This window comes from Vidua macroura, chromosome 2 (assembly GCF_024509145.1).
Source record: "Vidua macroura isolate BioBank_ID:100142 chromosome 2, ASM2450914v1, whole genome shotgun sequence".
Lineage (NCBI taxonomy): Eukaryota > Metazoa > Chordata > Aves > Passeriformes > Viduidae > Vidua > Vidua macroura.
Window position 1 is genome coordinate 33,543,593 of NC_071572.1, and position 23,592 is coordinate 33,567,184.

The 23,592-nt window shown below is 40.7% G+C and overlaps 2 protein-coding genes across 6 annotated transcripts in view; one reads left to right on the plus strand and one right to left on the minus strand.

The window, feature by feature from the left end:
• Nucleotides 1–18,831, plus strand: PLCXD1 (phosphatidylinositol specific phospholipase C X domain containing 1). Of its 4 annotated transcripts, XM_053971301.1 has the most exons (8): nt 1–107; nt 4,620–4,762; nt 8,068–8,204; nt 11,449–11,577; nt 12,105–12,260; nt 15,662–15,845; nt 17,153–17,195; nt 17,719–18,831. In XM_053971301.1, exons 2-8 carry the CDS (start codon nt 4,651–4,653, stop codon nt 17,756–17,758), a joined length of 801 nt encoding a protein of 266 aa, XP_053827276.1. In that variant the 5' UTR covers nt 1–107; nt 4,620–4,650; the 3' UTR covers nt 17,759–18,831. The 4 variants fall into 4 exon arrangements, with proteins under 4 accessions (XP_053827276.1, XP_053827274.1, XP_053827275.1 ...); XM_053971299.1 differs by having other exon boundaries at nt 17,153–18,831; XM_053971300.1 differs by lacking the exon at nt 1–107 and adding an exon at nt 4,056–4,157 and having other exon boundaries at nt 17,153–18,831.
• GTPBP6 (GTP binding protein 6 (putative)) overlaps nt 18,819–23,592 on the minus strand; it is an 11,311-nt gene continuing 6,537 nt past the window's right edge. For both annotated transcript variants that reach the window (XM_053971296.1, XM_053971297.1), the window contains exons 6-10: nt 23,341–23,499; nt 21,770–21,978; nt 20,297–20,445; nt 19,833–19,985; nt 18,819–19,532 (exon numbers count right to left, since the gene is read on the minus strand). In XM_053971296.1, coding sequence (XP_053827271.1) covers nt 19,391–19,532; nt 19,833–19,985; nt 20,297–20,445; nt 21,770–21,978; nt 23,341–23,499 — 812 coding nt within the window. In that variant the 3' untranslated portion in view covers nt 18,819–19,390. The remainder of the gene's footprint in view (nt 19,533–19,832; nt 19,986–20,296; nt 20,446–21,769; nt 21,979–23,340; nt 23,500–23,592) is intronic.

Sequence of the window (23,592 nt, forward strand, 5' to 3'; positions counted from 1 at the left end):
TGAGCCGGGCGGGGCAACTCCGCCCCGCCTAGGTGCCGGGCCCCGGGCGAGCTGGGGTGCGCACGGCTTCCCGAGGAGCCGACATGGAAGCGGAATCGTTCCTCGGAGTGAGTAAAGCAGTGGTGAGGGGCAGGCAGGGAGGGAGGGAGGGAGGGATGCGGCTCCTCGGAGGGTCCGGCCGCGGGAGGCGGGGGCAGCGCGGAGCCCTGGTCCCCAGCGCCCCTGAGGGGCTGGCGGCCCCCTCCTCGCCGGGGTGCTCGGGTACTGCTCCTCACAGGGTTTCCTATAACTCCCGTGAAGGATTTTTTAGCTTCTGGGTCGGCTGCAGCATATGTTTTACTGATGTCATCATGAATCGTTCTTTAATTATATCTGCCTCCCGGAACTGCGTTGGCCGGGGTTTGGCCGTGTCCCAGCGCTCGGGGCCGGCGGGGCGCAGCTCCTCCGGGCGAGGGACAATCAACCCGATGCTCTCGGTGTCCTGGGGCTGGAGGATGGTGATCTCTAGCGGCTTTACACGTCTGCATGTTTTATTGCTTGTTTATTGCATGTGTCCCGGTAAAGTCCTCAGAATGTAATTGCTGCCTGTATGCAGAACACCCAGGGAAGGTCAGACAGCTGATGTGAACAGGGGAAGCGAGGGTAGTTAGGGTGGACTGCTCCTGACTGGAAGCCAAGTGTCCACCAAGAGTCTCTCTATTACTCTCCTGCTCAGCAAGAGGAGAGAAAAATGTAATGAAAGGCTCATAGGCCAAGATAAGGACAGGGAGAGATCACTCACCAGGTATCATCACAAAAAAAGGCAAAGCAGACTCAGCTTGAGGAAAATATTGAATTCATTACCGATGAAATCAGAGTAAGGTAATGAGAAATAACCAGCAAATCTTAGAACACCTACTCCCCACCCCTCCATTCTTCCAAGTGCAACTTCACTTCTGATTTCTGGATTTCCTCTACCTGCAGTGGCACAGGGGGGTGTGGAATGGGGGCTGAGGTCAGTTCATCAAGTATTATCTCTGCTAATCCTTCCTCCTCAGGGGGAGGACCCCTCACACTCTTCTGCTCCAGCATGGGGTCCCTCCTATGGGAGACAGTCCTCCACAAATTTCTCCAATATCAGTCATTTCCAATAGCTGCAGTCCTTTGTGATCTGCTCCATGGGGTCACAAGTCCTGCCAGCAAACTTGCTCCATCGTGGGCTTCTCTCTCCATGAGACCACAGGTCTTACCAGAAGCCTGCTCCCACATGGGCTTCCCATGGGGTCACAGTCTCCTCTGGGCATTCACCAGTTCTAGTGTGGGACCCTCCACAGGCTGCAGGTGGAGGACTCTGCTCCAGAATGGATCTCCGTGGGCTGCAGGGGCACAGGTGCCTTACCATGGTCTTCACCGTGGGCTGCAGGTGAATCTCTGCTCCAGTGCCTGGAGCACCTCCTGCTCTTTCTTCTGCACTGGCTCTGGTGTCTGCAGAGTTGTCTCTCTCACATATTCATACCTGTCTTTTCCAGGCTGCTGGTGCACAGCAATGTTTTTCCCTTTCGTGAATCTGTTACCCCAGAGGCACTACCACTGTTGTTGATGGGCTCAACCTTGGCCAGCATCAGGCCCGCCTTGGAGCCAGCTGGCATTGGCTCTGTTCTACTTGGGGAGACTTTCTGGCAGCTTCTCGCAGAAATCAGCTCTGTAGACTCCTCCACTACCAAATTCTTGCCATGCAAACCCAACGCAGTAGTTTATCACGGTACTGTGTGTAGGGGGGACTTACTTGTCTGGAAGAAGGGAATAAAGAAGGAGTTCTCATTTGTGAAGTTTAGGATTTAGTCATGGGGGGCAGCAGCTAATGGTTGCAGTTTCATTTCTCCAAGTAAGACTTGGTTTCTCCCTAAAGGTTGCCCCTCAAAGACAAGGCAGCAGCTGAGTTTAGAGGTGGCAGTGTGAACATCTAGGGCTTTGCATTGCGTGGGGAAGCAGGACAAAACCTGGTCCAGTCACTTTTGTATTGGACTTGATCAGCAGATGGCCATGGTGCAGTTCCTGCCATGCACTGCCAGTGGCTGCCATCCCCAGTCTCAGGGTACTGTGGAAGAAGAGGAGAGTGAGATGTGCATCTCATCTCATGCTTGCAGGACTGCAGTGTGTCTTGGTCTTGCTGTTTCTGCTCTCTGCTGGCTTTCCTCAGGCCCAGCAGGACGCTCTTTATGAAGTGTCCTGATCCTGCAGAGGCTGGGGCATTGATGGCAGCTGTGCTGCCCGTGGGCTCTGGCTGGACAATGCCAAGGGATCTTTTGTACAGCTCAGTAAAGGCAATTGCAGGGCTGATGCCTCTGCAGGAACTTCCTCAGAAGCTGCTATCCTGTCTCCGTGGTGAGCTGGAGAAAGGGACCAGCATGGCAGAAACCCAGCTTTATTCTGTCAGCTGTGAGGCTACGCCTGCATTAGCCCAAGCAAGGCAGTGAGAGCACGTGGCAGGAGGAGAGTGTCAGCAGGCAAACCTGCACCCTTGGATGCATCCCAGGGGTGCTGTAAGTGCAAAGGAGCCTGGGCCAGGACAAGGTGTGACTGCCTGGCAGGGTTTAAGGGTCTTGCTATGGGTCCCTGGGGTGATGGGTGCCTGCTCTGGGGGAGTGTGGGTGGCTTTGGGGCATTGGAGAGCCCCAAAGGCTCTGGAAAGGGAGCTGCAAATCTCCCCGCTCAAAAGAGGAAAAACAATGCTTATAATCAGGTCTCTAGTCTGCATACAGGACCTGCATAAGTGCTGCCATATGCTGGGGTGTTGCAACCTTACAGCTCCCATCAGCTTACATCCATCCTTACAGCTCCAGAGCTGGAGAAGAAGAGAGACCATCCAGTTTTTATAAACAGAAATGCTGTTTTAAGCACCTGCTGCCCCTGTCCACACTGATGCTACTTGGTACAGAGACCAGAGGAGAGCAGCTGTGGGTGAGCAGTGGTGTGCAGTGTGATGAAGCATGAAACAGCAAAAGGTGACAAAATGAACTACAGACATCTGTTGTCTGAACAAGGGTCTGTGGGGGACAGAAGCTCATAATTTTAAAGTGCAGAGCCAGAGAATGTGTGAGTTGATCTGCCCAAGAGCTGAATATTTTTCCAAGAATAAGAATAGCTGACATGGCCTGTAGAGACCATATGTTTCTTTCAACTCAAAAGATGCACCAAAGGCACAGCAAGGCAGGCTAGGCAGGTAATGCTTTGTGCCTTGGCTGGTATAAAAGCAGATTGTATCTTTTTGTGTAGTATGGGCATAAAACTTTGGAATGCAATTCCTAAAATTGCCTTTCAGATGACCCTATGTGACTGTCAAAAGAAAAAAATAATGTTGCACCATGTTTAAGGAAATGTTCTTCATATAAGCACTGTGGCTCTCCAGTATATGAGGAAAAAAAAAAACAAACAACAATCTCCTAGGAGAAACAATCTTGAATTAATATGCTAAGATACATCAAAAGGGACCAGGGACCAGTGAGGGTGCTTGCAGAGTACAAAACCTCAAAAATACATATCTGACTGAGATTGCTGTAGCAGACAAGAAGGAATCATTTACATTAGCAGCTTTTAAAAACAGCATTAAAAAGGAAGCTGTGATGCTGGTAATTTATTGGTATTGGTAATCACTGTGCCAGAAGAAACTCTCACACTAGCTGTGACAAAATAAGCCTTGAAAGCAGTGAAAAGAAGGAAGGCTCTAATTCCCAGACCACCACCTGAACTAGGAACATCCTAGGAAAAAAAAAAACCCAAAACACGGAGAGCTTATTTTTGTGTTCTGCACAATCCAGGAGATCATAAAATGAAAAATGAACAGGATAACTCTAGTAGGTCCTGGTGATGCCATGATTTCTCATCTGGGTTTCCTCCTCTGGCACTCCTGCATGACCACTGTAAATTTTGCAGAAGATTCCAGAGAAGAAGAGTTCCAGAGTAGTTTTGGGAAGGTCAGACCAAACTGAAATACTTATGGTCATGGACTCGTAGGGGTGATAAAAACATCTTTGGTGTTCTCCAAAGCAGGAATAAGGAGAGGAAAGTTTTCTTCTTTGACCCCAGATGCTGGCATGACCTGCAAATCCAGTGCCCTGACACCTTTGTAAAGGCTTTTCATAGAGGTACTCCTGTGGCACCTGATTTGATCCTTCAAGGTAAGTGTTCTGTAGGGACCTGAGGGTAGCAGACCCAGCCCCTTGTCCCAGCCTTGCCATCTGTCCCATTGCTATGCTCCTGGGACTGCAAAGGGTAAAGGAATGGATGCAGTTCCACACTGGAGGGAGGCAGTCCTTGTGATTTTGCAATACCAATATGGACAGCGATTTCTCCATACCAATGAAACTGTGTATATTTGTCTTGGCTTGGTTTTTTCTTTCACTTGGTCAGTTTGCAAACCTGAAGCTGGAATCCACCCTTTGGCATTGTTCTGGGAGACAGTGTTATCAAAAGCAGCATATGTTGTGGCTGACAAGCTCTTGACATTTTTCTGTAACTACTTGAGAGAAGGGTTGGCATTTTTTAACATCTATAAATTCTTCCTATGCAGGTGCAATGTTATTAATTCAACTGCAGTATATAGAATTGTTTATTGCTTTTCTTTTCTTTTTCCCTCCCAGAACACCCTATGAAGTTCCAGAGCACATACCAATGGAAGGCCCTTTGCAAACCTTTGTTCATGTGTGCCATCAAAATGGTCAGTGGATGTCACGGTTACCAGAGAAGCTGTGGGATATTCCCCTGTATAACTTAGCTCTTCCAGGTAAAGATTAACTTTTGTTCACCACTGTTGTGTTAGCTTGCCATTTAAGCATTGGAATATCCTGTTTGTCCCATTTCAGGATGTCTGTGTTTATTATTTGGGTCAGTGTGTGGGGGAGGGTTTGTGTGATGTTATGTGAATAATGTTGGTCTGTAATGTTTGAGGTTTCTTAGAGGGGAGGGGTAACAAAGGAATTTTTTATTGTTTTTAGAAATGAAAAGAAAGAAGCACTTTGCATGATCTTGTCAGATACTATTAATAATCTAAGGATTAATTTATTTGGGCAATGATAAAATTTCCCTAATTAATTCTTGTGATTTCCTATATAATAAAATGTTTCCAGGAGAGGAGAATGAATATTTTACCTTATTATTTGTTCTTTGTACTGCCTAAAAGAGGCTGTGAAGTTGCAGCAAAAGGAGAAATGAGACTTGTAATTAGCATGTTTTTATTAAAGTAGACTGTTATTTTTCTACATGATCCAGCTTATAAAAACCATATTCATTGTGTTATGTGTAAATGCATTTAAACTATACCTGTGTATTATTAACGTTTCTTTGGTCCTATTATTGCTTCTTTCTGCTGCCTTGATTTTTTTCCCCCTCTCATTCTGTCCAAAAAATTTATTGTATAATATGATTTCACTGACACGTGGGGAGGCACTGAAGGACCATCAGCTCTTGAGTGATTCCCTTTGCCTCCACATCAAAAATGTCACTAAAGAAAAGTCTAGCCTGTGTTTTCTGTCACACCTGTAGATGTGACAGGTAGCTTGTGGGGAAAGCAGCACAGTGTGTAGATGAATGTTTTATGTAGGCCACAGGATCATAGGTTAATTTTAGGGAAGGCATATATTTAGAGATAGCTGTCTTCACCAGGTAGAGCCTTGAGAGAATCCAAGAATTGTAGTGTTTTGGCTTTTTTCTGCCTGTTGTAAACTAATGGAGTGTGGAGTTCCCATTAAGATTGAAACCCAGAAACTTATTTCATGGAGGCTTCTTAGATAATGTAATTTGAATTGATGTTAACTTAAAAACAAGCACATCTCTGTTTAGGATAAAGCCTATGTAAGAGGACTAGGACAGGTGCTATTAAAGAAACCCCTCTAGATTTCTTATGTAACCATCAAGAGAGAAAAAAAGAAAATACATATCTGTCTTATGACTGAAGAAAGAAGGCAATAGTCTTCTCTTTTTCTATTTTTGTTCCTATTGCAAAAATCATTCAATGCTCAATGGGATTTTGTTTTGCTGGAAAAGGAGCCATGTTGTTTCTATAAGACTTTTACTTGGTGTTTCTTGGCCATCATAGAAAGTGGAGAACCTGCTGATGGGTTTGTTTGCCTTCCTGGCTCTCCTCCTAAGGGTGACCTTGTTATTCTTGAAAATGTTTGTTGTTCTTGTGAATATGCCTGCAGGGAGAACAGGCATGAAGAACAGTCGAAGGCAGGTCCATTTCAGCAAACCTTAGAGGACTTTTACAGAGCATTGCAGGCTATTGGCTTGGAATATTTTGGTGTCTGTCCAGCTGACCTACAAAGCTGATCTAGTCCAAGTCAGAACACAAACAGATCAAGACCAACCAGGTCAAGACAGCTTTGGCAGGTTTCCAGAGGGAGGAAACCCAGTTTGGAAGTGGAAGCTTATCTAATAGAAGGCATGCAAGAAACATGACAGAGTGGATTCTGAAAGCGTGATGATGAGACAGTGGCAAATCTCATTAATTAGTGTTGTGCTTGCACCAGATTCAGTACAGTGCTGCTGGGGAGGTGTGGATTCAAGGTCTGGAGCTACTTGGCTTGGTGCTAGCTCACTATCTTTGCATCATATATGTTGTGTCATGGATGTACCCATCTTCCTTTCATTACTGTTACTCATGACATCACAAAAGACTCACGAGTAAAAGATTACTATCCGTTTGCTGGTTGGCATCCATGGATGCAATACCCATCAATGGAATCCTGCTCATCTCTCTCAGACTTGGATTTGGTCCATGGATTAGTTTGACTCTTACATCTTCTAGCACATACTTCTTTTATTGCCTGCCCTCAATACTGATCTTCCATCTGCAGTGAGTGTGTTTTGGGTGTTTAAAGCAGTAAAATAAATAAAAAATGGCTTTTAGAAGGTGAAAAAAATTGATTGAGACGTCAAACTATTATTGACAGTTCCAAATAATTTTTACTTCCAAACCAATAATTTTTACTGTGTTTACTAGAAATATTACTGCTGGCACCAGTAAGACTGACAATTCAAGAAAGCAGTTCCTAGCACCAATGAACAATTAATTTGACAGAAGACTTAAACCCCAAAATGATAAGCAAATTCTTTGCAGATACTCTGTTAAGATCCAAGCACGTCACTTCACTGAGTTGTTAGCTTTTCTTATTGATGCTTTATAAAACTGAAGGAAATAACAGAACAGAAAAGCTAGCAAAGTCACTGGTTCCCTGTCCTGATGAAATTGTGAGTTGCAATAGTTTCATCTAAACACGATACAAGAGATGTGTCAGATTTATTAAGACTTCAAGGAAATAAAATATTTGGGCAGATTAGTCTTGGCTCCGATGCCTGCATAATTCCCTGTGCTGGAAACAGTCAGGTAACTTTTGAAGTCCATTAAATGAGGATCTTGTTCATCTTTCACTCTTAAACTTAAGACTTGGATTTGCCTCAGAAACCTTCAAGCACCCACCTTGTTTGTTGTTTTTGTAGGGGAGGTGGGGTTGAGTTCAGGAGGACATTTTTAGCAGATATTTAAGATATAAGTAGTTAAAGTGCCAAGTTAAGTGTTGGTCCAGTCAAAGGTGTAAGAAGATTAATTTCTTCTTTCAGTCATATTTTCCCGTGCAGAGATGAGGGTATTGGACAATGAAATCCTGCATTTGCACAACTCTGAAAACAGGACAATTTCTAGATAAATTCAGCCTTCAGCTGAATTTTTTCCCTGAAAAAAAAATGTTTTCACATCAAGATAATTATTTTGAGGGAAGATGCCATTTGAAACAGACCATTTTATTGTGGTTTGGGGCAAACAACAGCGATATGTAATTTAGATGGTTTATTGAAAAGTGTCAATGCCTTCCCTTCACAAGGATTTCACACTAAGCTTATTAATATTAAGTGAACAACCTCTGTAGACAATTCTACCTTTTTGCCATAACTACAGAGGCTCTCAGACAATATAGGTGTGTGGCTTGCAAATATGGTGGCCTATCAGGTGTGCACATGAAATGTAGCCATGGAATGTGGTCTTGAGTAGTTAAGAAATGAGATTTTCTGTACATTCGTTTTTGTATTCTACAGGGAGTCACGACACTATGACCTACTGTTTGGATAAAAGCTCTGCTGTTAGTGGCAATGAGTCCAAGCTGGTGAAGTTTTTAAACAAATGTCTGCCCTGCATTGTGCACCCCATTATCATGAAGTGGTCGGTAACACAGGTAACCGTCGTCTGGCATTCTCTTCTTGCCTTGGCAAAGTTAAAGCTTGTGCTGCAGGGCTGAGAGTGTACAATGACAGAATAGCCCGCTGCCCAGAAATATGTGCTCTCATGAGATGCCATGCTTGGGTGTTGTGGTTTAAGTCCAGCTAGCAGCTCAGCCCTGCACTGCTGCTTCTCGCTGTCCCTGGGTGAGCTAGGGGAGGGAATTGAAGGGTAAAAGCTGGAGAACTTGTGGGTTGAGATAAAGACCTTTTAATAGGTAAAACAAAAGCCACATGTGCAAGTAAAGCAAAATAAGGAATTAATTCACCACTTCCCATGGACATGTATGTGTTCACTCATCTCCAAGAAAGCCAGGCTCCATGACATGTAACAGTGTCTTAACAGGACAAACACCATCGCTCTGAACATTCCCCCTCTTCTTCCCCCAGCTTTATGACTCCTTATGATGTGGGATATCCCTGTGGTCAGTTAGGGTCAGCTGTCCTGGCTGTGTCCCCTCTCAACTTCTTGTGCACCCCCAGCCTCCTTGCTGGTGGGGTGGGGTGAGAGGCAGAAAAGGCCCTGACTTCATGTAAGCACTTCTCAGCAACAGCAAAAACGTCCCTGTGTAATCAACGCTGTTTCCAACACAAATCCAAACCACAGTTCCATTCCAGCAAATATGAAGAAAATTACTCTTTCTAAATCAGCACTTTGGAGTATGAGATAGGAGCCATACACATCTGATCATCTTTTCTGGGGAAAAAGCATGCAGGTGAGGCAGGGATGATACTTAAAGTTGTTGTTTAAAGCTGATCACTTGGTACTAGAAACCATTTTTCATATGTTTATTGTGGTGGTCAATAACATTTAATATTAATGTAAGTTACAGAGGTTTTTTTTCTCTTGAACTTTGTTCATGAACTTTGTTTGTCATTTTTGCTATCACTGTTCTGTGAGATGTCAGTTGTTCTCCCCACCTACACTGGGTATTTCACCAGCATCAGAAATAGAAGAATCCCTTGTTGAAGGGATTTTTTCCCATAAAGATTAAGAGAGTGAAAGTGTGGTCCATCACATAAGGTTTAGTTAACTTTTTAAAATGTGCAAATATTAAGCTAGTAGTTATCTCTTTACATTTACCTCATAAATGTATGTTAAAGACAAAATTGCGGATCATGATTTAAGCTACAGCTTTTGAAGATTCTTCCAAAGAATAGACTTTCCTGAAGTCAAAGAGGTACCAAAAATCTTTCTGGTTTTGTTCTTATTGAAGGAGTAGTTCATGATTAGACAATTAAACGGAATAATTGATAAACAGCAATAAGCATGCTAAGGTTTCTTTATTTATTTGAGCAGCTCTGGCAAAGTGGAATCTTAGACACTACCAGGTATCAAATATGAGCCGGTAATCATGAGCTGATGTTGAAGGACACTTGCTTAGCCCAGATCTTTGTTTATTTTGAGCTGCTTTTTTGGGGGGGGGACTTCAGCCAATGAAAGATTTAGAAACCTCCTAATGTGTGGGTTTCTGGCTGGCAAAGTGACCATGTTGGTGACAAACAATCTCTTAACATCATTATAATAATTTCCTGGTCCAAACCCAGTGTGACAAGCAGGAAGTGGCCCAGTGCTGATAGGGAAGAGGCACAGCTACAATCCTGCCCCTCCTTAGTTCTGCTGTGCTCCAGTTATCTGTGTGGGGAGATGACTCCACCCATTGGAATGCAGAACAGACACCATGGAGCCCTTCTGATGGTAGGATCCACAAGTTCCTGGACGGTCCAGTGCCTGGGAGTTGCCTGCTTGACAGTTGCTGTGGCTGTCACTCTAGAGGGCCAAATGTTTCCCGTGTAATGGCTGTGTAGCTTCCAGTCATGCCCTGGATGCCTGGTGTGAGATTGAATCACTGAGCAGCATTGCTCCTCAGGGCTTCCTTTTGAATTTTGCCCTTTATGGGGCAATGTTCACACTGCCTAATTCAGTATCCAAACCCAGGTCACTAATTAGAGTGTCTAATTTGTTTTGTTTTCCTGTGTAGCCAACAGATAAGAAATGAATTAATCTGAAGGGCAGTTCAGAACAGCATTTTCATTTGGTCCTTTTTCTGGCCACAGAGGTTATAAATGACCTACAGCCATGTACACTCCCATCTCCAACATACTCCAAGCAAAGGGGTGTGGATCATCCCTTCAACTGCTTCAGCCTGGTGGAGACCAAGCAGGCCCAGGAGGAGCTGTTGGCCAGACCCAGTGCACCCACTGGAACCTGCGGCACATGGAGCTGCTCTGTCCTAGCTCAGTCCCTCAGGCACAGCTTGGGGAAGCAAAATTCATGCCCAAAGAACAGGAAGTTAGGGGGTTAAACTAAGCAAGGTGAGCATCCTGTCATGTGTCTTAAGCTCAGCCACAGTGCTAAAGCTACAAATTAGGATATTCAAGAGCAATGCCTTGTACTGATTTAGCTTTCACTGAATTCTTTCTGACTTAAATCAGTATAATGTATGGTTTTTGAAGCCTAAATTTTTATCCCTAGCCGGTTGAACTAAGATGAACTAGTGTTTAAACATATCTAATTAAATTGATTCTATTTTCTTTTGCTAAGAGAGTCTTGATATAAGGAAAAGACATATCATTTGGAACTTCATGCCTCAGAAGCAGCTTTATCACCTGTTCTATTCAGCCCTCAAATCCTGTGGAAGTGCTCTGAGAGAAATGGATCTAGAGGAGTGCCTCTGTTTTGTAGGACTTCTACAGGTTAATTCAAACTTCATAAGAAACTATATCTTGAAAAAGAACAATAGCCAGTAGTTTTTTCTATTTTTGTTTTGTCTTCTGTTGAGGATGTGTGAGGTCCGCAGAGACAACCATGGTAAAGTCTTTGATCTAATAAGATAAATACGGCATTTCTAACTTGCTGATCCTGCAATTGTTTTTTAAATGAATAGTTGTGTGAAGAGCAATCATGTATTTATGCACAGGTTAATTGATCTTTAACTTTTAGAACACAACAAGGGCAACTGTCTGAATCTAATCTAATCTGTACTTGCAGTTTATGCTGCAGGGAAATTGGAATCCCTCTTGTCAGAGAGCAAAATGCTTCCAAGTTGCAATTTGGTGCCATACAGTGACATTTTAAAGATGAAAGACCTGTGAAAAATGCCATAGGGCTAACTTTGTAGCCCCCTGTTAGATTTCTAAACTAAAGAAACAAATTTCTTTCAAGCTCTCAGGACCTTTGTCTTCTGTTTCACCTTTCAGGTCCTGACTGTGACGGAGCAACTTGAGGCTGGAGTTAGATACCTGGACTTCAGGATCGCCCACAAGGCTAATGATCCTTCTATGAATTTGTACTTCGTGCATATGGTTTACACAACTGTTACTGTGCAGGTATTTTCCTTAGCTTTGTGATGGCTATAAAATCAGTGCCATTTTTTCCTTTAAGGGCCATCATAATCCAGAAATGCTGGCTCAAGGTCTTCTGAGTAGGTTATTTGTTTTTCTTTTGTGAGGACTTAAAACTAGAGAAAATGAGCAGGGCTGGAAGATAGTTTCAGCAGCTGCATGTGATACTAGAGCATGAATCTTTTCTTCACCCCCAAACTAGACTCTTTGTGCCTGCTTTCCACTGCCTATTCCCTACCACATGCCCGATGGTCTGGGGTTTATCATGTGTTGTCCCAGGAAGATACACAGGGCATTCCTGTTTCCCTGGTAAGGAGAGAAGTTGTTAAAGGGAAGAAGACATTAAAAGCCCTATAGAATTACAGAAACTTTTTTTTTTTTTTTTTGAGAAAACACAGTTTTTCATTATTGTGATTCTGAGTCTGCTCCACCATCACTACTCTGTTGATTGTATGCCCTTTCCCCTGCATAGCACAGATAACTTTCTAAGCTGACATATCTCCTTCTTGTAGGATATTCTGTGGGAAATATTGAGGTGGTTAGAAACTCATCCTCAGGAAGTTGTTATCATAGCCTGCAGGAATTTTGATGGATTAACCAAAAGACTTCATAATCATCTTGTTGCCTGTATAAAAGAGATTTTCCAGTGTAAACTGTGTCCTAGAAATGTAAGTATGAAATCCATTTTTTCTCATTTTAAAATAATGATACACCACAGTGAGATCTTTGATTGCAAATTCTTAGATATATTCTACTTTCACTGTGTTTTTAACCTCAGAAAGGTACTGTTTGCTGCATCAGACATAGGTCATTACCTAATAGAACTGAGGAGATAAAGCAAACCTACATTCCACAGTGTGGAGGAGGGAATTAAATTTGACTGTTATGTCTGTTGAATTGTGGGATAATAGTAGAGACAACTGTCATCCATTGTCCTGTCTGAGTTTTGTTAGAAAGGAAAAGGAAAAAAAGAGAGAAAAGAGAGGAAAACGAAAGAAAAAAGAAAGGAAAATAAAAGTTGTGCATCTTACATATTTATAGAATTTAAAGAATCCATTTTCTGCCTTTTCACAGCAATAATTATAATTAATTTTTAAATTAAATTTTCTATTTAAAACAGTTTAGATTGGAAGTGACCTCTGGAGGTCATCTGGTCCAACACCACCATGCAAAGTAGGACCAGCTTCCAAGTTATGCTGGGCTGCGCCCTGTTCATTCTTGATTATCTCCAAGGATGGAGATTTCACAACCTTTCTATGCAAAATTTGAACACTCTCACAGTAACCGTGTTTTCTTTCTCTATCTGATCAGAATCTCTCTTGTGTCTGCTGACTTCCATCCTTTGCTGTGCATATCTGAGGGGTCTTCTCTACATTTTCCCGTTGCATATTTGCAGATGGCAGTAAAAGCTGTCCAGTCTTCTCTTTTCATGCTGGACAGACACAGCCTGTCCTTGTGTGTCATGCTCCAGCCTCCGCTCGCTCTGGTTGTGTGCTGCTGGATTCACTCCAGCTTGTCAGTGATTTCTTTGTACTGGGGAAGCCCTAGCTGGAAACAATACTTGAGTTGCAGTCCCACAACTGCTGAATAGAAGGGAAGATCCCCTTTTCTTGATTTGCTATCTGTGCCTTTGCTAATACAGCCCAGTTCACAGTTGACCTTTGCCAGGTGAGCACTAGTGGCTCATGTGCAACTCGATGTCTATGAGAATCTTTAGATCTTTTTCTGCAAAGCAAGTTCCTTGCCAGCTTCCACCAGTCTGTCCTGGTGTGTGAGGTTAGTCTGTTCAGGACTGTGCATTTGCTTTTGTTGAGCTTCATGAGGCTTCTGTCAACTTGTTGAGATCCCTCTCTGCCCTCAGTGTCTTTCTCATGGCATTGACTTTCCTGGTGCTGACCTCCTAACCAGTCTTACAGTTACCCATACCTCCAGAAAAGCCTTAATTTAAATAATCAGAAAATATTTGATTGCTAGATTTTAGAAGTTGAGACTTTTAGCTCCCTCTGTTTTTTACAAGGTGTTGGAGATTTTAGTAGTTAAACAATTAGCATTTCAAAGATGCAGAGGAAGAGAGGGTTTTCTCTGGAGATGTGAGTGGTACAGGAGAATGATGACCCTGTTTGTGATTCAAATTCAGCCTTTGAAGCTGGTGTATCAGTAACATGTGAATATTACCACTTCAAAGCAATTTGTACAGCAGAGTTAAAATAGAACAATTCTCAGCAAAACTAGGGGATTCTGAGTATTCAGGCCTCAGCTGAATAACTGAAGACCTGAGTGACACTGTTTTATTGTTTCCCCAAATAACTTGAGCGTGCAAGTTGTGGATAAGCAGAGATACTGGAGAAAGTGGTCAGATTTACTTTCAGACACATGGCCAGCTCTTAAACAGAAGAAAGTTATTAACTGCAAAAGGGGCAAGTTGCTGATGACAATTTGTTGAATGAAAGTATTGAAAGAATAGTCTAAGATCACTTCACGGAAGAAACAACATTTCTGAGTTGCGTCCAGGAGGATGGAGGAAAAGAACTGGAGAAAAGACAAACCAAGTACTTCTCTTGAGTAGGAAAACTTTGTATCTGTGGGGTCTGTGACCAGCACAATGGATCTCACTATTTTTGCTAGTGGTACCATTGCAGGTTAGGCATCTGTGGGATTTTTCAGGATCACAGATTTAGATTTGCCATCAAATATCCAAGTGCTTGCTGACTCATTAAAAAATAAACAGCTACCTACTGTCTTTCAAGACCACATCTCTGTTGTCATACAGAATTAAGTGTCAAAGTGTTTATGAAGCAGCTGCTCAGCAAGGTCTGTATGTAGTACTGGCACAGGCCACAGCGTGACAATATTACACTGCATTTAAAATTTTAATTGTCTTAACTATTCGAGGTGTCTTCCTTTGATCTGGATTACTAGGGTTTAAAAATCCCTTGTTAGACTTTAATTTCTGCTGTGTTTGCAAAATATGCACCTGTGTTCAAATACACATCTCTGGTAGCTTTTTTTTTTGGCTTTTATTGCACATCTTTGTTTGTTTAAGAAGTTCCAGCTTTAGAAAGGCAGCTGGAGTAAAGCAAAGGCTTCAGTCAACCGCAAAGTTTTGTAGCTTAAGAAGCTCGTGCCTCAATTTTGCAATATTTTCTGACCTAATGGAAGCTTGCATTCTCTCTTTTGTGGATGAACTGAGAGGGATTAATTCAACCCTCAGCTTTCTTCAAATATTTACATTATTAATTTTCAAGTGCCTTTGGCTTTTATTTAAGTTAATAACATAATAGGAACATCAAAAAGCCACCATTTCTTTTTCATAAGCAGCAAATGTAGTTTTTAACCACAACATTCTTAGAAAAAAAAGTGCCTGTTAAATATGTTGGTTTTGCAAATAAAACTAATCAGAGGGCCTCAGTTCTCTCCAAGGGTAACTTCTGAGGCTAGAAAATGTAATTTCATATTGAGACACCTAAATTTAACAGCTATTTTAGCCCATCTATTCTCTGATAGAGAATATGTCTGACTCAGGTCTTCCTCTCTCTCAATTAAAAATGTCTGGAGCATCCCAATTTCATAAACTTTCCACTTAGAGAAACGAGAATTAATGTAGCTCTTGGTGACTCACATTTAGTCTTACCAAGTTTTAAGCAGTTCAGTTTTCTTTGGTGGTTACTGTGCTAAATTTGCATCAATATGCAGAATCTGCCAAAATGATTCCTCCTTTCTCTCTCTCTGCATTCCTGCAGCAGATGGTCTCTATCTTCCTCCCCTAACAAACTTTCAGCAGTGGCTTGTGCATGAGGGCTGACACAGGGATGGTTTCCTATTACACAGGTGTAAGACCTTGAGTTATGTACATGATCACAGTTGTATTGTTTGAGGAAAGGAGGAATTTACTGAAGCTCCTAGAGTCCTATTTCTCTGCAGCTTGTAAACCAGCCCATCACCTACTGGGCTGCTATTTTAAAAGTTTTATCTAAACTGAATCTGTGCCAAGGTGATGTCACACATCAGTATTTGGACTTTGGGAACACTGCTGTATTGCTGACTTCAATGTGGGCATGCTTCCTTTTAGGTGGTGCCAACACTGCGGACCATGTGGCACCTCGGCCATCAGGTTATAGTCTCGTACGAAGAGGAGGTGGAACTGGAGAAGCACTGTGAGCTGTGGCCCCCCATCCCATACTGGTGGGGAAACAAAACGTCCACTCGTGCTCTTATCCGGTATTTGGAGCACATGAAGCGGATGGGCCGGCCAGGTAGGCACAGGGAGTTCACTCGGAGGAGAGAAGGGGCACTTACAGCAATGCAAAACAAGTAGGAAGCTGGGCAATTGTTGCCTTATGGGATATAACCTCTGTGGTTATATGGTTATTGTTGCCTTATGGGATATAACCACTCTGTGCTTATATGGTTATACTATGTGGTTATGTGCCCATGGCTACTGAGTGCTCTGCCCACCCCTGGGCGAGTGCAACGCTGTCCTTGGTGGTGTGGATCCTGTCAGTGTACGTGCATGCACAGACTACAGAGATTGTGGCAGCCACCTCGCTGGTGTGACCCACAGAAAGGGAGCCCTCAGTGCAGACCTGCTCACTGGCACAGTTGTGCCCACCTCATGGGCAGGAGGCTGCTTCCTCAGTCCAGTGCTTGTTGCTTTAGGCAGCACAGATGGTGAGAGAGGTGCATTCCACTAGCCTTGTTGTTAAAGGAAGCCCCTCCAGGGTTTCTCTCAGGGGAGACATTATTACTCTCTACAGCTACTTGAAAGGAAGCTGTAGCAAGGTGGATATTGGCCTCTTCTCGCAGGCAACCAGAAGAGGGAAAGCTGAGGTTGGAAATCAAGAAGAATTTCTTCACTGAAAGGGTGATTAAGCATTGGAATGGGCTGCCCAGGGAGGTGGTCTAGTCACTATCCCTGGAATGTTAAAGAATCAATGGGATGTGGCACTTAGTTGTTGTGGTGGTGTTTGGTCAAATGTTGGACTCTATGATCTTGGAGGCCTTTTCCAACCTTAATGTGATGTAAGAGCAGTACGAGAAGGGTGTAGCTGCACATTGAACAGCAGCGCTCAAGCATGCTGGTGTAGTGTAATCTGACAGAGGTTCAGTTCAGAACCTCTGGCACACATTTGAAGTGAATGCACAGGGTGGTGACGGGGGAGCTGCTTCAGAAGCGCGCTCCCCAGCCGAACGGTGCACCCTGTGCTCCCATCCACTGCGGGGGAAGGCTAAGCGTTTGGAAGCAACCCTCACAGAAACAAACAGAGGAGTAATTACAGAGGAGGACTAGTCAGTGGAGAATCTTTAGACTGCAATGATTAACTAGACAAATTTAGCTAAACTGGAATGTTTGGATAACCGAGCGTGGCTCAGGAATTATTTACTACAGCATGCAGCTGCAACAAGGGGACAGTTGTAGGGACATGAAACAATACAGAAAGAGTAAGAAATTAATATTCTAATGATCCCCAATGGAATGAGATGTGAAGATAATGCAATACTGAGAAGTTTCTCTTCTCCTCAAAAGAATCTTTAATGTGTCACTTTCTGATTTTTGTTTCAGGAAAATTCTTTGTGGCAGGGATTAACCTTACTGAAAATTTAAGGTATATTCTTGTACACCCATTTGGATCATTGAAGAAAATGACACTCCAGAGTCTTCCATGTTTGAAAATCTGGATAAAGCAGCAGTATCCAGGACCAAAAAAAAAAAGTATTAACATCATTGCTGGAGACTTTATAGGAAACAATGATTTTGTCAAAGATGTGATAGAACTTAACACAAAAATTAATTCTCCATTGCACTGTCAAAGTGAACTGGAACAAATAACATTTAGTTCTCAGCTTCTTAATCTATAAAAGTTGAAAAGGCTTTGTCTGCATTTATTGTGCCCTGCTGTAAACATCCTGAATCCCATAAAGGTCCAATTAACTAAAACCAGAAATGCTTTCAGGGCTTAGGAGGAAAAGGTCTCAACATCATCAGGGTTTTGAGGCCTTTGGACAGAAAAGAGGGCAGGTACCTTGCTGAAGTCTCTAGAGAACTATGGCATAGGTGTAATTTTTTTGGAGATTCTGTAGCAGCTGTCAATACTGAAAGTCCCAAGAACTCAACCTTATTTTACGTAGGACTAAGGAAGAGGAAAACGTCAGTAGTTGCATGATTTAGTGGTAAGATTTTATCATTCTGACAATTGTAAGAATATTCTGCGCTACTTGCCACCCAAATTCTTACTCTTTTATATCAGTCTGAAATTGACTTGTTGGTTTTTGTAGTTTCCGTTAAATAAACAAAAGGAACAGTTAAAAATATTTTTGATATATCAGAGATGCTGCACTGACAATCAAGTTTGAAATTATTTTATATATACACACCAATGTGCTGAGTATCAGTTGTGAGCTATCTTAAGAACAAAATTATTTGGAATTTTTAAGAGGTAATTGAATTTGCACTTAGTCATGCCAGTTCTGCAGGGATAAAGATAGCAAAATGAGGCCCTTACACAGTTTGTCTATGGCAGTTAAACATTTTACTAGGTGTTGCCTAAGTGTGCCTTACAATGAAAATAAACAAGAGGAAACAAATTCCTGATCTTAACTTAAACTGCCCTAGAAATACAGATTCTTGGCTTCTATCATGCTCATTTGGGGTTTCACACCTGGTCTTTTATTTAGCTGTTTTAGTAGCTCTGTAATTACTTTTCATCTCACTAAGTAGTTTTTGCGCATGTCAAAACTAAGAGGTTTATGCTATTTCCCATCACATACTAATTCTGTTTTTCTAAATGAACTGTGTAATAGCAGATCATCATGAAGGCAAGAGAAATGTCAAGCATCACGACTAAAATAAAACCAATTATTGTGTAAAGTTCACTATGCAACTTCATCCATATACCTCACTTTTTAGATGCACTTTATATACAAAAGCTAAATTCAGATGTCTGCTAATGTTTGCAGTTTTTCTGCCTATCTTTTGTGCCCTTGTTATTCTCAATAAAACTTGATTGCTCTCTGTAATATGGAGTGAAATAGTTTGGTTTCTCCTTTCTGTAATATTGTTTCATTGGTTCTTAGTAGTAATTAATAACTTAAGAAATGGATCTGTTGTGATTGTGGGTTTTTTCCTTTTGTTTTCCTCTGTGAAAAGTTTTGCTGTACCTTAAATGTTTTCTCCAAGAACTGACATAGTAATAGGTATTGTGGATAAATTACTGTAGGGAAGAAAACTGTACGGGTAAAAGATGTTCACAGCTAACTTTATTTAATGCCTTAATTGATTTTTTTTTCTTCACTGCAATAAGACATCGCAGTTATTTTACTTACATTCATGCATTCTGCTTGAACACATATTTATCTTCACTATTTATATACAATCAACAGTATTTTCTTCACTAACTTTCATTTTCCAAAGACCATCTGAAACACCTGAACTATAATAAATATGATTTTATTCTGAAAAAGGCAATAAAAAACTTTATTTATGTGATATAAGAAATTTGGTACTTTTCTGAAGGTTAAGTCAGATGCCATTCCATGCGTTTGAGGTTCACAGCTTATAGCCAGCAGAAGGTTTAACGTAAAAAATTTAGTGCTGTCCTGGTACTTGCTGACAAAATTAAGCTCAAAGCTCTTATTGTTTCCATACAGAAGTTTTCTGAAACAGCGTCCATTTCTAAAATGCGCCAAAAACATCAAGTGGGGAAGAAAAATAAACTATTCAGCAGTGAGACTAACAGGTCATTCGCTTAATTTCATATCCTCCTGAGGAGATCAGTTTCTTCTCCTAGAACAGGATGCAGTTTCATGGCATGAAAATCTTACTGTTGGGAAAGAGGTTTTTGTATCTGCCAAAAGCAGAACTGCCGATTATCACCTTCACCCTGGCTCTGCCGTCTTCAGGCATGACCTCTACTTCCTGAACTGTTGCTTCTTTATAGAGCCAACTGTAAATGTAAAAGCATATTAGCATCTTAAAAGTATGACACACTGTACAAAATGTGATCCTTGCTCTAGGTCAGAAGGTTCCTATCTAGGTAACACTTTAAAAGATTAAGTGCTTCTCTTCACTTCTCTAATGGGGCTATTTTTTGTCAATAGGTCACAAAACATTGATAATTATATCTGTTACTCTTAACAGAGGTAGCAGATTAAAATCAGTATGATATGATTTGAAAAGCTTCAGACATGAATGATTAAGTGTTTCATATTTCTCCAACTCCTTCACAGGATTCAAAATTATTTACCTTAGCTGAGGTCCCTCTAAGTTGATATTAACTGTTAGAATCTTCTTCCCTGTTGCTGTCAGTATTTTTTTCTCTATTTCTTGTTTCAGTTCTTCTAAACCATGCCCATGCAGAGCAGAAACAGCTAAAGCATTTTCTTCAGCAGGTTTATACCTGAAAGAAAATTAATTGCTAGCACATTTCTTCATGAAGATTAGGTTGTGAGAATATTCCAAGCACGGACAATTTAACTGAGTTACTTTGTACTGACACCTTCTACAGAGGCCACTTCTTGTATGACTCAAGTGATTTCTTTGTAATTAAGAGATAATTAATTCTTTTTCAGACCACAGTTACATATGTAAAAGACTGAGAAACACTATTAAATATATTCTGAAGTGTGGGATCTCTTTTCTACACTTAAGAATTAAAAAAAATTCCAGAACATAAGACATGTTTAAGTACACTTAGCATCTCTTGCTTACCTTTCTATCAAATCCACTTTGTTATGAACTTCTACCATTGAGTCCAGTAAATGGCTAGGAAGATTGAGATTCCTCAGAACTGACAGAACAGTTGCTTTCTGGAGGATGGTTTCTGGATGAGTAATATCCCTCACATGAACTATCAGATCCTAGCAAAGATCAATATACAACACCAGTGACCAGGTTGTAGAGACTGTACCATTTTTGCATTGCTAATTTTTGTAAAATAATTTCTTATCCATTTGGTAATACACTGGCAGATTAGCAATGCAAAATTAACTACTAAAACAGTATTAAACTGTTTCTTAGACCATGATGGAAGAAAATCTGCAGCAGCTTAGTCTTCCACCTCTAGTGAGTTCAAATTGCCTCCCACAAACCTGTAGCAAATGTTGTCAGTCAAGCTAGTTACAGAATCAGAGTTCAAATAATAACCGATACATTTTTTTTCAAAGTCAAGGCTTTGAAACAATAAGGCTTCAAAACCACTGGAGATTAAAAAGAGCTATCTCTAAAAAAAAGCTTTCAGAAGAGTAATGACTGCAAAACTGTTTCAAAAACAGAGGGGAAAAACCCTCCATTTAACCTGTAATTCGATTTTTACATTCAAAATATAGAATATTATCCTTATGCTTAGCTCTTGGGATACTCTTATTGATGCTTCTCTAAAAAGCTTTATACAAAATTTACCAGTTTCAAGTATATATACGTTTGCCATGATAAAAATCAAGCAACCAAACTCAACATTTGCATTCAAATTGTTTCATCATCTTTGCTCAAGACATTGCTTTATACTTTTGAAAAATAATTAGAAGTTAGTGACAAACAGGATGGTTTCAGCCAGCTTTTGAAAGCCCTGCTATTACATGGTTAAGTCTAATCTTTAGCACCATTTTGATATCTAGCTACCACTGAATTTCATTACTTTTCATAATACAGGGTTTTTGTTTAAATGTGTGTATGTATGCAGCTTTACACTTTGTTATAGCACAATAAAACAACTTTAATGAGAAAGTAATTGCTAAAGTACATTTATATTTATTACATGCTGCCTGCATCACATCACAATCACCCACTTCTAGTTCTACAGGAAACCTTAAGTTAAAACCAGGTAATTTCAGATGCTTTATTTCATTTTTAACTTCCAGGAAAGCTAGCCTTGACTCACTTGGATGCACTGTTCAGATATTTTATCAGAAAAATCTGGTTTATCTGGTTTAGGTATCATGGAGATGGACATATATACTTCAAATAATCTCTTTCTGAAATCCCTTCATAGTTGTATGTTCTGCATAAATAAAGTATCAGAAAATTAGTTTAAGATATTTACATCATTATTTCAGGTGTATACTATAGGCAGCCAGATACTTTGCTAAGAACAGCACACCAATTAACTTCCCCTGTTTTGAAGGGGTGAGGATTACCTAAAAGCAAATTAATTTGATTTCTCAATTTTTATAGTTGACTACTTACTGAGTAAGCCACTTCTTCTAGTGTAGCTGAAAATGACTCAACCAGATTATGTGGAAGATCAGTCAGAAACCCAATGGTGTCAACATAAATAACTGCCATATGTGAGGGAAGAAAGCCAGCATGAGCTGTAATATCCAGAGTGGCAAACAGCTGATCCCTGGGTTGAAGTCCTGCTTCCCCAGTCAAGGCTTTGATCAAAGTAGTTTTTCCTAATTAAATAAAAAAGGACAATATTTTAATGGCTTGTTCCAAGTAAAATTTATTTTGCAAGGGTCAGGTGAAATGTATGATGTAACATATATTTTTACATCTATTTGAGTTGTTTAACTGTAGCTTGTGATCAGTTACCTATATGATGTTAGGAAATCCAAAGACAGTCTTACATTTTATAACTTGGAATTGGATTTAAGGTCATGTAGGTAATCACATACTGGTATCTACAGCTGTGCTGTGAAATCACAAGATGATCAAAAACTCATTTGACCTGCAAAGTGACCTACCTACATCTCTCACCTGTATGACTCTCTGAAGAGCACTACCATGACAGCATTAGGAAGCATGCACTTACACACTCCTCAGCGCTTCTGTTGTGAAATGAAATAATTTACTTGCTAAATAAAAAAAAAAAAAAAAAAAAAAAAAAAAAAAAAAAAGAGAAGTGCTAATACTGCATAACTTATTAGGCTGAGGCCTTTATTGGGCATTTCCTCACAAACATAATACTACAGACATTTATTTGACTCAATGAATATTTCACATAATTAGCCTTAAAATGCTCAGTATATAGCCTAATTAAAGTATTTCAATTATGTGTATGCCAAACTGTTTTATATCTATATCTATCTTCAGCTGGAAAGTGTGGAAGTATGGCATTTAAGAAAAACATACAGTATAATCCAAATCTTTGAGTGCACAAGTCATAACAAAATTAGTGCAAGACAGGTTTGTTTTTTTTAAAGAGGTTGAATAAGAAAATGAAATTGTCTTAAGATAATCCAACCTCAAAAAAGTGTCTAGTCCAAAGTCTATTTATGCCTTGAGTAAGAATTCACTTGTGTAAGCTAAAAAACCAAACCAAACCAAACAGGAAAAAAACCTTTAGCTTTATTTAGATTCTCCTAGGAACACATCTCTGAGTGCTACACATAATCCATGAAAAGCTACAGTGTTCCTCAAGCAGGTTTCTCAGATCAATAGCCAACTCTTAATTGTCTTCCTATGCCTCAAGTCTTCATGGTGATCTAAACACCTGGGTACTTTTCTGTACCCATTCTGATCAAGTAGTAGAGATTCATATAAAGGGACATTAACATTGCAGTCTTCAGCACTGTGTTTTAGCACAATAGGTGCTAGGCTTTTTTCCAAAACATGTCTTGGAAACTGAAAATCCAAGCAGCTTAATTTGCTTTTCCTAACTACATCCTAACTGACAAATATTCATTACACAATTAAAGAAACTAATTAAAATACGAAGCCTGTACACACACAAATGAGAATCTGGCTAGAGTTTCTAATTAAAAATTAGACAATATATGCTCTTTTGTGTTATGATTTCAGGTGGTTTTGCTTACCACAGTTGGTATAGCCCATTACTGAGACCATCGGGAACTCGCATTTTCTGCGCTGAACTCTAAGTAAAGCTCTTTTTCTCCTTAGTTTCTCCAGGGCATTCCTAATTTTAAGTTCCCTTTCTTTTAAGACACGATTCTGTGTTTCTAGAAATGTTTCACCTGAAAAATACGAATGAGTAATTGGCAGAATAGTTTACAAGAGAAACTGTAAAGTGAGTGATGTATTTGGAAATCAAGTGAGTTAGCACTAGG

Coding starts and splice junctions, on each gene's coding strand:
- PLCXD1 (XM_053971298.1), top strand. CDS start 4,555: ATGTTATTAATTCAACTGCAGTATATAGAATTGTTTATTGCTTTTCTT. Junction 8,205..11,448: donor TGAAGTGGTCGGTAACACAG/GTAACCGTCGTC, acceptor TTCACCTTTCAG/GTCCTGACTGTGACGGAGCA. Junction 12,261..15,661: donor GTAAACTGTGTCCTAGAAAT/GTAAGTATGAAA, acceptor GCTTCCTTTTAG/GTGGTGCCAACACTGCGGAC.